This window comes from Calonectris borealis, chromosome 6 (genome assembly GCF_964195595.1).
Source record: "Calonectris borealis chromosome 6, bCalBor7.hap1.2, whole genome shotgun sequence".
Taxonomy (NCBI): Eukaryota; Metazoa; Chordata; class Aves; order Procellariiformes; family Procellariidae; genus Calonectris; species Calonectris borealis.
In genome coordinates, this window is record NC_134317.1 from 44,212,512 (window position 1) to 44,227,749 (window position 15,238).

General features: G+C 47.1%; 1 protein-coding gene across 8 annotated transcripts in view; it reads right to left on the reverse strand.

Annotated features, from left to right (window-relative positions):
• Positions 1-9,090: 9,090 nt before the first annotated feature.
• The window catches only part of ADARB1 (adenosine deaminase RNA specific B1), an 85,033-nt gene continuing 78,885 nt past the window's right edge, over positions 9,091-15,238 (reverse strand). For 7 of the 8 annotated variants that reach the window (XM_075153841.1, XM_075153849.1, XM_075153846.1 and 4 more), the window contains 2 exons: positions 12,837-13,015; positions 9,091-9,934 (listed from right to left, as the gene is read on the reverse strand). In XM_075153841.1, coding sequence (XP_075009942.1) covers positions 9,758-9,934; positions 12,837-13,015 — 356 coding nt within the window. In that variant the 3' untranslated portion in view covers positions 9,091-9,757. The remainder of the gene's footprint in view (positions 9,935-12,836; positions 13,016-15,238) is intronic. The other variant, XM_075153848.1, reaches the window with a different exon arrangement.

Below are 15,238 nucleotides of genomic sequence, written 5' to 3' on the forward strand. Positions count from 1 at the left end.
TGGCGTGGGACACAGCAGCTCCATGTGACAACATGCCAAAGCCCACGGGGGGCTAGCAGAAAGCTGCAGAGGCAGACCCAGCTCTGCTGGGTGGCAAATGCTGAGCCAGCCTTTGCAGCACCAGCAAAACCAGGGCTGCAAAACAAGCCCTGTCCCTGCACAGGGACAAGCTGGAGATGCTGGCACATGCCAGCCAACAGCAGCCTTGGGGGTGGTGACCTACAGACAAGGGCAGATCAGGGACCTTCTCCCACACCCTGTTGCCCTTCTGCGAACTCAAATGGCTTCCCATCTTGCCGTTTTGAGGTTCAAAAAAAGTTGCCCTGAAGGCCGTCTGCCACCACAGCAGACGTCCCAGTGGTGCCCATGGCTGTGGCAGTGATGCTGCAAGCTGTCCGCTTCAAATGCTGGTACACTTGCTAAGCTTGGGATGATGCTTCTCATGCCTGGGAATATTTTTGCTTGTTTTCAAAAGGCATGCAACCATTCCTGCATAGCACCTAAAAGAGTTGCCACTGTTTGCTGTTGCTATGAAGCACTATCTTTATTTGAACAGCTCTAATGTGGGCATTAGCTAGACCATGACATTTGGCAGATGGATATGTCCAAACATCTTTGCTGTCCTCATAAATACTGAATTTTGGCTGACATGCAAATTCATTGGGAGGCCTGAGTGTTAAGTTGGAGACATGGTGACATTCAGACATGACAAGCTTGACCTTGATGGTCAGTGGTTGCCTCTGAGGGTGGTAAAGATTTTCCCTTGCCACTAGGTCCCACCTCCCAGAGTAGTTGTCAGCTCCCCAGGGAAGCGAGTGCAGCCCCTCCAGGACCTGCCTGTCTGCTGGGTCACAGGGGTGGCCGCCGTTGACCTCCGATCGCTGAACCCAGGTGCGTTTGCAAGCGTCCTCACACGCGTGCTCAGGAGAGTGAGTTTCTGCTTACCACTTACCTCGAACTCTGTAAGGGAGCACGTGGTGCCACAGCCAGCACTCCCGTGGGACACGCATCCCCCCGCAGGAGCCGGGGCAGGGGCCAAGGGCTGCCACGGACCTGGGCGTTTTACAGGCCCCACTTCAGTACAGGCTGTGGGAGGGAGAGAAGTGACATTTTTGGCAGCTAAGGTCACCAGGTCTGGGCTGATCTCGCATCAGGAAGAGCTGGGTCAGCAGCAGCACCGAAGGGCCGCACCTCCGTGTTCAGACCATGGCAGGGGGCACGGGTGAGTCGCAGTGATTCTGGCCATTTGCAAAGCCTGGAAATGAAATTCAGAGCCCAGCTTTTTGGTGAGGCTGTGATAGAGATGAGATAGGGAAGGAGACAGAAAAAGAATCCATTAAGACATCCTACTGTATCCGCAGATTGGTGCTTCCTATAATACGCCGGTGCACAAAAAGCTACTGACTCACCTCTCCCACAGCCTTCCCATGTGTCTCACAAAGGAATTTGCCACAAGGCACCAATTTCCAAGTCAAGGAAACCGAGTAAACATAGCTTCACCTTCAGGGGGAACAGCTTCTCCACCCGCCCTTCCTGCCTCCAGCCACCACCATCCTGCTCTCATTGCACAAGGAAACGCCTCCAGAAGAGATCGCTGCCATCCCCTAGGTACCTGCCGCTGAGTTGGTGCAATAGATCCCTGAGCCAAAATGGTCCCAGCAGGTGCCAATGTCACCTGGCTGGACAAAGTCCAGTGTCACCAGGCTGCGGGGAAACATGTCAGCCAGGAGCTACTCTTGGGTCTGGCGCTTCTTGACATGATGCCACTGGCTGAGCAGGGAGGGTGGAGGGGGCAGAAGCAGATGCTAGGAGGAGGAATCGCTCTCTGCTCACTGGCCTCATCTGCTGGAGGGATGTGGCCCTGTTGTTACGCGGCAGCTCAGATGCCAGATCCAGCCAGCTCACTTGTGCCCACTGCCATGAGCACAGGTGCTCAAAACTCATGTCCTTCATCCACAAAGCTATTGCCTTTCTGGGTGAAACAGAAACAAGCCATGCCTTGGAGCAAACTGCCGGGAGCAGAGCGGGTAGGTTGTGCCGTGCCGTGCCAGCCCCATTGCTTCCCTCTCCCAGCAGTTCCCACTATCCAGCATCGTCCAGTTTGTGGTTGTGCTGGGGACCATAGCATGCAGTTGGTGACAGTACCCATCAAGCCTTCATCTCAGAAAGCACTTTCACACTGATGGAGTTTTCTTTTGGACGTGCCTGGTCTTTGCTTTCACTGTTGTTCATAAGGAAGGTCTTACAAGGGAGCTTACAAGGGGTCTTCCAAAAAGGGTGCATCACCCATGCAGGGATCTCCCATCTTGCTCCTGCTCCCAACCAGGAATTGAGCTGATAAGCCAGGTGATGAGGAGAACAAATACCAGCCTGAAGGCCACCATCCACATCTGTTCCACAAGGTTGTGGAGCTGAACTGACATGGATCCGTCTCCTTTTTAGGATTAATTTCCTCCATGCAGGGTCAGGTGAACAGTGCCCAGATGGTAGTCAGCTTTGTCACCAAAACTCACACTAGTTCGTGTATGGAAAGGTGCGCAGGGAAGAGCACCATCTTGGTGGTCCGTGAGCTCTGCATCTGCTCTGGAGGCCGGGCTGCATGCAGAGGGGTCAGGGGGTCCCTGCCCTGCCCCAGCTGTCGCTGCAGCCCCTGATCTGAGAGGACATTTCTGTGGCTGGTCAACTGAGCAGATGCCAGGAACTTCCAGCCCCTCACTCCTCTACCGGGGCACTTCAGCTGGGGGAACGTCCCAGGGCTCTGCCAGTGGTTTCTGGATGCTGCCCCAGAGGTGTCCCTTGAGCAGGATGCAAGAGTAGCATGTTTAGGACCAGGGCCTCCCACTTTGCCGGGACAGCCACTGACTACGGGTGAGCACCAGGCAGTTGAGCTTTTGCTGTCCCCAGCGCTGGGGAGCTGGGTTCTCACCCAGGTGGTGGCAGTGCTGGCACCCCACGGGGCTCACGCAGCCCACCCGGCAGTGGGGCTCAAAGCTGCGATCACATGCAGGATCCAAACCCAACGGAGGATGCACACTCGGATGAAAACCCTGGTGATCACCTACAGGTTCCTAGAAGTTAGGGACACATCCACTTGGTATTTGAGTAAACGACTGCAAAACACCATTTTCCAAAAGCAGGAGCAGTCACACAGCCCTCCCCGCACCCAGCCGCAGGCCGTGCGTCTACGCCGGAGCTGCAGACCTGTCATGTATTTTCCCGCCCTCCCCTCTCCCGCGCTCTGGCCAGTGGTGACACCGCACGTCACCCACCGCAGCGGGTCAGTGTCCCACGGGCAGGGAGGGCAGCTCCCACCTCCAGAGCTTCCCATTTCCAGCCGCAGGCATCCCGCACACCCCGGGCGCTCCCTCTTCCTCTGAGACGCAGTGCTGTGCGTTCCCAAGCGTGCAATCCCTCCCTCCCTCCTTTTCTCTTTGCAAAAGCTGCGATTTCAGAGATTAAGTTGACAGCTTCAGAAATATACCCTCAGCTTACTTCCTCGCTAGCTCTTCAGGGTGTAACCAAAACCACCGTTTTAAGGACACAGTATTTTGTGACATTTCACTTATTTTTTTGGCTGCCACTAGTGATACCAATATACAAAAACAATGATGAAACTTAGCAATGATATAGCTCTTTATATTTTCAAATCTCTGTACAAACATTAATTAAACAAAGCAAGGTAGTATGCAAAACAGTCATTGCTTAGAATAATCGACCGATGGGTTGTGCTTCAGCAGTGACACCAGGATAGGAACAAGTGTGCTTTAGGGAAAGCGACAAACCAGAGGTAAAACGAGGTCTCGTCTTCAAAGTTGGGATTGTGAACGGGGAAAGCAAGTGTTGAGGACAGTATCTGAGAGTGTTCTTTAATATCCTTATACCAGGTAGGTAAAGCTAATGTATTTGCACTATCACACAGGAAGATTGGGGAAGAATAACTGCTTAATGCAAATAATATACAGCAATATATATATATATATATATAAAAATATACATTCACACACACATTTGATCTTAAATTTGTTAAAGATGTCTCAGCCGAACTACAACAAAAATGATATTGGTATGATAACGATGAAGATATTAAAAAAGTAAAAAACACTGCAGTGACCTCAACTGGGGATCTTTCCCTCCAGAGAGCAGAAATTCCTTAAATCGTTACACCTGCCGAGGCTGGCTGCCCTCGGTACTGACAGCAAACACAGCTCTTAATTCCTCTTTTCTGGAATGACTGAAGAAAACAAAACATAGCTACCCATAAAACCCATTCCTGCACATGCAAATGCTGTTGGCACAATTAACTGCGCATTTATTAACAGGCAACAGGACAGACCTTTGGCTGCAAAGGTTCTGAAAAACACCGTATGTTGACATGATCCAAGGAGAAACTCGGGTCCTATCTGCTCTCCACCAGCTCTGACAGGTTCAGGATTTCAGCCACAGCTCGTTTTTTGCAGCCCCCATAGGTTTGCATCGTTCCTACCACAACCAGCTCAACAGAAACAACGAAAGAAGAACTTTTATTAGAAGCACCGTAACAGCGTAGGCACCTGATGCTAGCAGATGTACTTAGGGCCCTTAGTTTTATCCACCTGGGTGTGTTTTAGGGACAAACACCTGCCTCGTGATGAAACACCACACATCCTGCGGCTGTAAATACCCAACCTGCCTGTCACAGTGACCCACGCAACCTTCTTCCTCGGGGGTCAACCCAAAATTGTTTCAAATAGTTCGGACCAGTTGTTTCCATAAAGGAATGGCAGCAAGCCCAATGCACCCTAAAATCCTCAGATTTGCACACAGCTGGGGCCCTCCTGTGCTGGGACCTCTCCAGGAAAGGCGGTGGCTGGGAAAGGTGCTGCTAAGCAGACAATCCATTTGGCCCATCCTCCTCATCTCCTGCCCAAGGGCCTCTCCAGCAGAGAGCAAGAGGGAGCAGAAATCCCATCCTATGCCATCATTTCTGCTTTAGGAACTAGGCAAAGCAGCAATTTCTCTTTCCTCCTCCTCCTGCGTCAGTCAGATGCTGACTCAGCAACGGCTGTAGCACATCAGACTGAGCCAACAGCGGTCTCCACTGAGCCACCAGCAGGACAGGGACCAAGCCCAGGCCACCACACCAGGGTGCAGCGGGGACCTGCCCCTGCACCAGCCCCCTCCCTGCCCCGCAGCACCGAGTCCGGTGTCCCTTCCAAAATCCACTTCTTGTCCCTTTCAAAACCTGTGCCTCTGTTAGCTCGAGGTAATCCTGGGATAAACGTCAACTCCTCTCCAAACAGGAGTGCATCAAGCGAAGATGCAATCTTTTAAACTTAACTGAAATCACTTGGTATTAGGAAAAAAACAAAAATAAAAAACACACGGCAATTCTGAGACAGAATAATTATATTTTATACGTTTTATTTCTGTGGGTACTTAGATTTTAAGTAACAGTAGACATTTTTGTTCTGATGGTATACCTGAATTGCAGCTCTTCTTCCTTTTCAGTAAACTTTGGGATAATTTTCACAGTGGACAGTTTATGACGATAAAAATGCAAAGAATTCAAAGTGCAGCTTCTCTGCAAGCGTGAGCCTTCCAAGCATTAAAGCTTAATTTAAGGAATGGCAATAATAATCTTTGCTATTTAGAAACCCATTGATATTTCAAAAAAATAAATCTCAATTATGCAGTGACCACAACCAAGCAATTCTTAGAACTGATTCTCAATTCCTGGTTGGTTATTTTTTTAAAAAGACAGCTTTTTTGGTTTCAAAAGGCAGCACTACTCTTCCATGAGATGCACGCTCTGCTTCGTGCTACCAAGTTCTCTGAACCAACAGCTTTATTTCATGCACGTTTTCACTGAGAGAGCAGGATTAAGTTTGGTTTTTTCCCTTGGGTCGACGGCACTCTTAGACATCGCAGAACTGGACTGATGAAATGCAACACCAGCTTCGAGACCCTTAGACGTTCAGCTGCAAGTTATTTTAGATTTAATGGACATACAGAGTAATAGCACACAAAAATCTTCTACTCCTGAGTTTCCTATGTAGTAACCAGTCATGAAAAGATCTCTTTAATATGAGAAGATCAAAATTGCCTACTGTACAGAAACCCTTTGCTGTACATTCCTAAGTACGCAGAGTCACTATTACCATCACTAGCTACACAAGGGTGAGCAGGGGCCATGAGAGCTACGTGGACATCCACGCCGTTGGGGGAGAACAGTTGCTAAAAAGCTCCTACGCACGATATGCTTCACACAGAAGTGGTAAGAAATAATCTATAGTTATTACCAGGTCCTGAGTACAGCCATAACCGATATTTCAAGTGTTAACCTTTAGGCCCAAATTTTCTTAAAACGATCCTGCAGAACATACATTTCAAATATCTATATTTAAAATTATCTATTTTACTAATCTACAAACTTTATTATAGCTAGACTGTCATCTGGAGAAAAACACCTTAAATTAGATTTCAAGTATTCATCAACATTAAAATTGTTACTCTTTAAGTCCTTTGAAGATCCTGAGACAAACACTCATATTCAATCAAAAATAAGAAAAAAAAAATTAAAAAAAACGAGGCAGCTCCCAGAGCAGCACTGCAAGTCCCTGTGCAGGCCAGCTCCCATCCACCCAGCCCAGGCTTTTCAGACAAGACCGCTCAGCCTCCCAATCCACCGGGGAGACTCACGGCTCCCAACAGAAAGGTCAGCCACAAAATTCGGCAGCTGCTGTAAGCTGACTTGTCTTATCTTTTTGCAGTCGCTCGAAATTATATACATCACTATCCATTCTTGCTTGGTGACGGTGATTTGTGAGGAATACGGGAGCATCAGCAATCACAGCTCTGCCTCCCAACTTCTTTCCACGTATTAACTGCACAAAAAGGAACAAGCAAGTGAAGGAAGCCAAGCAGTATTTTATTGACTCCCAGAAGACAGATATGGATTGCATACAACCCTGGAAAACGTCTTACTTTTTAAAATCCCAGAATTATAAACAACAGAACTCATTCCTCATAAATAACCTGACACCATTCCTTCGTCAAAAGGTTTTGGCATGGAACATATTTCCTTTACAGTTTAATTTTAATCATTCATTTGAACAGCTTAAAAAACTATGTCTATAATAATACTTAAATATATTGCTCATATTTGTGACTTCATAAAAAAAATAGTTTGATCTAATACTTTCCTAGTCATCAAAAAAATCCAGAGAGACATCAACTTTTGAATGAGCACTTCAGAAAGATGGGTAAAAATAATTTGCTGGAAATTATCAACAGACTTCATTTATCAATAGACTGAGCCCCTTAAAAATGAGCATTTCATCTAATAGCAGTAATGATCTCAAAAAAACGCACACGGCGCGACCAGCTTTCCCTCCATCCTGCAGAAACGTATGCACGTATTCAACTACAGCCACAACAGAATTTCTGCAACGTGAACGAGACAAGGTTGATCTCAAAGGCAGATGCCCGAGTGCTTGCAAAATCTGACCACATACAACTGAATTCCTTCCAGTTTTAGAATAGGTCAGTCTAAGCCTCAGTCAGATGACAACCGCAAAAGCCGTCAGGCTGGCAAAGGCCATGGGACCACTCTTGGTTTTAATGAGAAGCGGACAGGATGGCTTAAGTCGCCAACGAAGCTGAACTAACACAGCCTGTCTATTTCAGCTTGCAACATTTGTTCCTCCGGTGTCTGGAAAAGGCAGTAACCTCTGGAAGCATCACAGTCTTTTCCGAGGGGATCACTAGGGCACAGAATTGCTCGCCTTCCCACGGCATTGCTCACTATTATCCACAATACTGCCAAAAATGCATTGTTTGCACCTCAATGCATTACTTCCGAGACACTAACCCAGAGGCTTCAACTAATGCACAAGTGATTTTCAGGCTTGATCATTCTCAACCCAAGTTGAAAACGGGTTCCTACTTGAGCAATAACGAAGCAGCACATCTCCTTGGCATTCACGATTAGCCAGAAGTGGTTTTTCATCGAAGTCTCCAACAGCCCAAGTATTCGCTAACCCCCCTGGAGACGCTGGGGCTGAGGTACGGTAACTCCAGTTACAGCTTCACGATACACAGGCTTTGGCCGTAAAGCTGGCTGAAGGGACCCACGCTCCACTCCACTGCCTTCACAGATGCGCCGGCACAACTCTAAACTGGATCTCTGACCCAATGTGGGTCTAAAAGTAACACTTGACATGACTTCAAAGCACGGACCAGCCCGCTGATCTCATGTCCCACGCGGCACAGGCAAGGCGCGGTGGAGTGGAGAGACAGGAACCAACAGCTGGAGCGATAGTGCACCGATTTGGTTTTGTCAGGCGAACTCCCGTGTCACAAAGCATCACCTTCATCGTTTGCAAAGGGAACATGGAGGATCTCCGAGATGCTCTTCAGAAAGCACAGATGATACCTGGATGGGCATGAGCCAAGGGATGTGTTTGGACACATGCCATGTGAGCAGAGAAGCGACACCGGACATCATTGTCTCATCGCTCCTAAATGTCATGTACTAAAAAATGTTTTTAAAAATGCCTTCTATACACTAGCTAATCAAACTGATCTCACAATATTTCCCTTCTATCTTACATTTTTACATAAAGCAAAGTGTCTACACCTTTAGGAAAAACACCTTTCTAAGTAATCGTCAAAGCAAATGAAATCATGTTTGAGAGCAACTTACCTAATTAGCTTCATGAAGACCATCACACATGTAAAGCCAAAAGGCAATGAAATCTCAGAGACACAACAACTTGGGTGAAAGCAGATATAACTCACAGGAAAGAAGTTTTAACAGCTTTTTGTCCGTACAAGAACTTTTCATTCTTCGAGAGGAGAGCAATCAATACCCAGCAAGTGACTGTTTTTGGCAATTCAGGCTTAGTGCCCTTAAAATGAGCAATTATTTTTTTAAGTTGTCATATTACCGTTACAGTTACGACTGTATTCTGATGAGTTCCTGGGATATACAAATCACCTACTTCTAAACAGGTTTCTGCACGTTATAGACTAAACTTCTTAACTTACAAATAATTATTTTGCTGTTTCCAGTTTACAATGGTAAAAAAAATGAAGACTTCACAATGTGTGTAAATGGGAGGTAAATGTATTTTTAAAAACAGAATAAAAAGCTGCATGTTAAAAACTGGGTCACAGACTAATAAATACATACATCAAAGACATGAAATTTTCAGCAGCTGGTTTTAAAGAGCAAGGAAGTGGGGCAAAACTAGCTGTCCAGACTCCATTCTGGCTCTGTGGTCTATATGCTAGAAATATCTGCAGTTCAAAAACAAGTTAACAGAAGCGTAGAATCAGCTTTGTCACCTATTTTCTTTTTAAAAAATTACGCTACTTCCTAAAAGTGTGGTGTAAAACCTAGAGAAACTTTCATTTCTTCATGCACTTGATGACATTGAATTAAAAAAAGAAATTATTTTAACCCAGAAAAAATGAGTCATTGTATACTGTAAGGACAGCCTTACTGCAAGTTTTCTACAGTAAAAGTATTTCTAGAAATACACCAGAAATTACTTTCCCATAACAAAATATACAATTATGTGTCAGATCATCATTGAGTTTCAATACTGAGGCAAAACAGAAACAGTTACTATGAAGTTTCAAAAAAACAAAGGAAAAAGCCCAACTCCAAACAGTAAAAAGATGTTTTGACAGCTGTGGAGATGCCAGAAAGCAATGCTGGACACCAGGAATTTCCAGAACAACCCCCTTTCCAAAGTGATGTGCAGTCTGTGAATTAGACCGTGAGAGAAAACTGATCCTGTTCTATGGGCTTCTCCACCCAGGCTCCAAGTCCTGCCTTCAGGAATGCTTTAAACAAACACTCTTTGGCAGTTTGATACTCAGTGGCTCCTTGCTTGGTTTCGTGGTACAGGTTAGGCTTGAGGATCTTTGAGCGCAAGCTGGAGGAAAGCTGTGTGGATTAAAGACAAGAAAAGAAGAGAGACAAGAAACTATTAAGCCAAACAGTTTGAGAGTGTCTGAGTTATTAAAATAACTATTATTAAAACAAGGTAATGAACTATGCTAAGGCACATGGAGGTGATTTGAGAGAGCCAGCATGGCTTCACCAAGGGCAAGCCCTGCCTGACCAACTTAGTGTTGATCTGCTGGAGGGTAGGAAGGCTCTGCAGAGGGACCTGGACAGGCTGGATCGATGGGCCGAGGCCAACTGTATGAGGTTCAACAAGGCCAAGTGCCGGGTCCTGCACTTCGGCCACAACAACCCCAGACAATGCTACAGGCTTGGGGAAGAGTGGCTGGAAAGCTGCCCAGAGGAAAAGGACCTGGGGGTGCTGGTTGACAGCCGGCTGAACATGAGCCGGCAGCATGCCCAGGTCGCCAAGAAGGCCAATGGCATCCTGGCCTGTATCAGAAATAGTGTGGCCAGCAGGAGTAGGGAGGTGATCGTGCCCCTGTACTCGGCACTGGTGAGGCCGCACCTCGAATCCTGTGTTCAGTTTTGGGCCCCTCACTACAGAAGGACGTTGAGTTGCTGCAGCGTGTCCAGAGAAGGGCAACAAAGCTGGTGAAGGGCCTGGAGCACAAGTCTGATGAGCAGCGGCTGAGGGAACTGGGGTTGTTTAGCCTGGAGAAGAGGAGGCTGAGGGGAGACCTTATCGTACTCTACAACTACCTGAAAGGAGGTTGTAGCGAGGTGGGTGTTGGTCTCTTCTCCCAAGTCACAAGCGATAGGACAAGAGGAAATGGCCTCAAGTTGCGCCAAGGGAGGTTTAGATTGGACATTAGGAGAAATTTCTTTACTGAAAGAGTGGTCAAGCCTTGGAACAGGCTGCCCAGGGAAGTGGTTGAGTCACCATCCCTGGAAGTATTTAAAAGACGTGTAGATGAGGCGCTTAGGGACATGGTGTAGTGGGCATAATAGTGTTGGGTTGATGGTTGGACTCGATGATCTTAGAGGTCTTTTCCAACCTTAATGATTCTATGATTCTAGTCGCTTTCTAAGATGGAGTGACTACATCAGTGGACACGGGAAGGGCTACCAATGTCACCTATCTGGACCTCTGTAAGGCCTTTGACACGGTCCCCCACAACATTCTTCTCTCTAAACTGGAGAGATATGGATTTGATGGGTGGACTGTCCGGTGGGTGAGGAATTGGTTGGATAGATGCATCCAGAGGGTAGTGGTCAATGGCTCAATGTCCAGATGGAGGTTGGTGACGAGTGGTGTCCCGCAGGGGTCCGTATTGGGACCACTACTGTTTAATATCTTCATCAATGACAGAGACAGTGGGATCGAGTGCACCCTCAGCAAGTTTGCAGATGACACCAAGCTGAGTGGTGCGGTCGACACACCTGAGGGATAGGATGCCATCCAGAGGGACCTGGACAAGCTCGAGAAGTGGGCCCATGTGAACCTCATGAGATTCAACAAGGCCAAGTGTAAAGTCCTGCACCTGGGTTGGGGCAACCCCCAGTATCAGTACAGGCTGGGGGATGAAGGGATTGAGAGCAGCCCTGCTGAGAAGGACTTGGGGGTACTGGTGGGTGAAAAGCTGGACATGAGCTGGCAATGTGCACTCGCAGCCCAGAAGGCCAACCGTATCCTGGGCTGCATCACAAGAAGCGTGGCCAGCAGGTCGAGGGAGGTGACCCTGCCCCTCTACTCTGCTTTGGTGAGACCCCACCTGCAGTGCTGCGTCCAGCTCTGGAGCTCTCAGTACAAGACAGACATGGACCTGTTGGAGTGGGTCCAGAGGAGGGCCACAAAAATGGTCAGGGGGATGGAACGCCTCTCCTATGAAGAAAGGCTGAGAGAGTTGTGGTTATTCAGCCTGGAGAAGAGAAGAGAGAGACCTGGGGAGACCTTATTGCGGCCTTTCAGTACTTAAAGGAGGCTTATAAGAAAGATGGCGGCAAACTTTTTAGCAGGCCTGTTGCAACACAACAAGGGGGAATGGTTTTAAACTAAAAGAGGGTAGATTTAGACTAGATATAAGGAAGAAATTTTTTACGATGAGGGTGGTGAAACCCTGGCACAGGTTGCCCAGAGAGGTGGTAGATGCCCCATCCCTGGAAACATTCAAGGTCAGGTTGGACGGGGCTCTGAGCAGCCTGATCCAGTTGAAGATGTCCCTGCTCCTTGCAGGGGGGTTGGACTAGATGACCTTCAAAGGTCCCTTCCAACCCAAACTATTCTATGATTCTATGAACTACTAAACCAAATGTTCAGGCAAAGGCAGACAAGCGTACAGTACTGCTCCTTCCAGCCATCACGGCTCTGTACCCAGCTTCACCGCACCCAACTGCCACGTTTGCCTCTTGCAAAGCAGGCCCTTCCGCAGCACCATGCCACGCCGCGCCACAGCAGAGGCGCTTTTGGACTAGTCTCACCCCAGCTAGCCTGTCTTTTGCTTTCTCTGGATTATCAGCTTCCTTTGGTGGAAGAAATCTAGACACTGAAAAGCCACTGACAGTCACTTTCTTGTAGCTTTTCATTCTGAGAGGACTGAACGAAACCTCAGTAGGTTCGATTGCAGTGAAACTGGGATTATCCTTCCAAATAAATTAAAACGAGAAGGCAAGCTCAAAGGAGATAGCACCTTTTGTTTACTTAACTATAAACCAAAGATTTTTAGATCCTTGCACGCGTTTTGGACCTTTCACCATCAAATTAAAGAATAAGTCAAACAAACGCATTGTTCTTTTCCATTACTACATGGAGTAGTAGCTAACGCCAGGCTCAGCTTAAAACAGGCTCAGAAAGTGGCTTCTGAATACAGAAAGCAGCACGCACAGGTATTTCATTACGAGTTAAGAAGAAGTGGAAAATCTAGCACTCTGGAAGATATACCTTTGCATGAATACGCATCCAGCGGCTGTAAAAAGCATGCTTACAAAGGCGAGATGCACGACCCATTTCATCTTTGCCAGTTGTAGCATTAATAACTTCAAGACCAGTGTCTCCTACTGTCCAGTTCACGCTGAAGTTTGGTGCTTTCCCTGGTTGACGGGCTTCTGCATTGCTAATACCTGAAAGAAAAGCAACGTTTAATGACAATAGTAAATACTAACTCTTGATTTTTGTTTTTACTGGGGAGTAAGCGATACAGCAGAGCTACTGAAATCACATCGCTAAGCAGTCTTACAAGCAGATCTTTTATTCCGAGGACATTCTCCTGCAGATTTTTCACCAACTCACAGAGATATCACCATGCACATCTCATTCTCATCCTGGCCAAAGTGCTCTCTCCTTCTGTCCTTCCTAGCAGGGCAAATGTGCATTGCTGGAACCATCAGAAACCAGCCTCCTCAGCGGAGGGGATCGCAGAGAGGTCTGTGGCAAGGGTCCATGTGGACAGTAACGTAAGTGCCTTGCCACATCCATCTCAGGAGCATGTGGTCTTGCTTACAGGGCAAACCAATGAACTAATTATTAACCTGCAAATAATTACGAAGCAGAAAAAAAGTTGCTCTGCTCCTGCACAAGAAACCGCTGCTCTCAGAGCCCACTCAGTAGCAGGATGAGCTGAGTGTAGGAAAGAGCAGATACTGCAAGGTTTTGGCAGTTATAACTCTCCAATCAATTCCCTTTCACCCTGCTGTTGTAAAAATTTAGGTGCATGTTGCTTATCTCATTTCAAAACGGGTGTGAAACTATGAACCCTGGTCATGTTTCAACACACAGTTACAACTCAGCTAACAACTTTGGACTGCAGTCTTATTCAGAGAGGTCGTGCTTATTTATAAGTGCCTACAATGTGTTTTTTCACTTTCCCTCATAAAAACAGAGCTAGGTCAGAGCAGTAGCATGAGACGGCAGGATGCCTGGCAAACTGAGGCATGAAGGTGCCTACGTTTCAGTAGCTGTCGAAGCGCATTTCATTAAAAGCTACCAATCTATTTCCTCCTTCTTACGGACTGCCAGGGCACGGCGTGACTAGCACAGGCAGCGGCACTGACGCTGTGGGCATCCGAGTTAGACAAAGTAAGCCCCATCCTCACTATCCTGCGCAGAAAGCCAAAACTGGCAGACATTCGAATCTTTCAGCATAAATCCGGCTGCGCTTCTGCTGCCTCCCCGCTTTACATGCCCATCGCTACTCACAGTGCCCAGAAATGGCGAAACGCAGGACTTAAGAGAGGACATGGATCATTTTGCTCAGATGTTAAATTGTGCGACACCTCTCAAATACGGCTTCATCTCTACTGACGGAGAAGCAAAGCCACGAGAAGTCTAACCCAAGTACGAAGCAAGGTGGGCTGCCTGCTCAGGGCAGGATTTATTCCCCCATGGCACCCCAACGCTGCAGAGATGCACTGTATATAATGACCGCAGTACCATGCTTGAAGATCATGGCAGTGGCTGCCATCCACGTGCAACTCCCCTCCCGCACATGCAGCGGGACGGTGCTCGGTGCTCGCAAGCAGCAGCCAGAGGCACGAGTTCAGGTTGTGTATGCTATGGAAAAGCTGAGGAGCACATCGCTTTTGATCCTGCAGACATTACAGGGGTGGCAAAACTCTACCTTTAAGATATCTCAGTTGTCTCACCAGGAGAGAACAAACAAACAGGGGATTTTTTTCTTTCTAATAAGTAAAGATCCCATTTTTACTTTAACGCAACTCTCACCGAGAGCCTATTTCAAATCTACTCCGTGGTTATGCTAGGTCCTACACTTTATAAAATCCAGTGAATTTGTATAAATTGAACATAAGTATTGCAGCAGGATGCATTTCTTCCTGACATTTGAAACACAGTTTAATAAACAAAGTTAAGCCAACTTCAGGCTCCCGAGTGTAGGACTTGCTCACTTGGGCTGGGTCTCACAGCACCTCTGGGCCCAGCGCTGAAAGCGTGTGAGACCTACGAGGTCTGAACGACACAGTGAAATTCAGTTTGCTTACTGTAATCAAGTCCTCATTTACTAAATAAACAAACATTCTGAAATATCAATCATATTGAACTTCCTGAAGCTGTTGTATTTTTACACTTGGTTTATGTCAACCTGGTCACTATGGCTGATCACCAGTAATTAAGTGAATAAGTAAATAATAAAAAATAACCCTACCATTCCCCATTTTCTTAAAAGCTGAAAAAATTGAGAATTGGAACAAAAGTTTCCTGAAGAGCTGTTTTCTGATTTCTTTTAGGAAAGATGCATCCAGGAGCTGAAATACAGCAGGATGGCATGGATCCACACCTACCAATCTGTAAATCGGTGAGCAGGGATGTGGAATCCACACACTGACCAA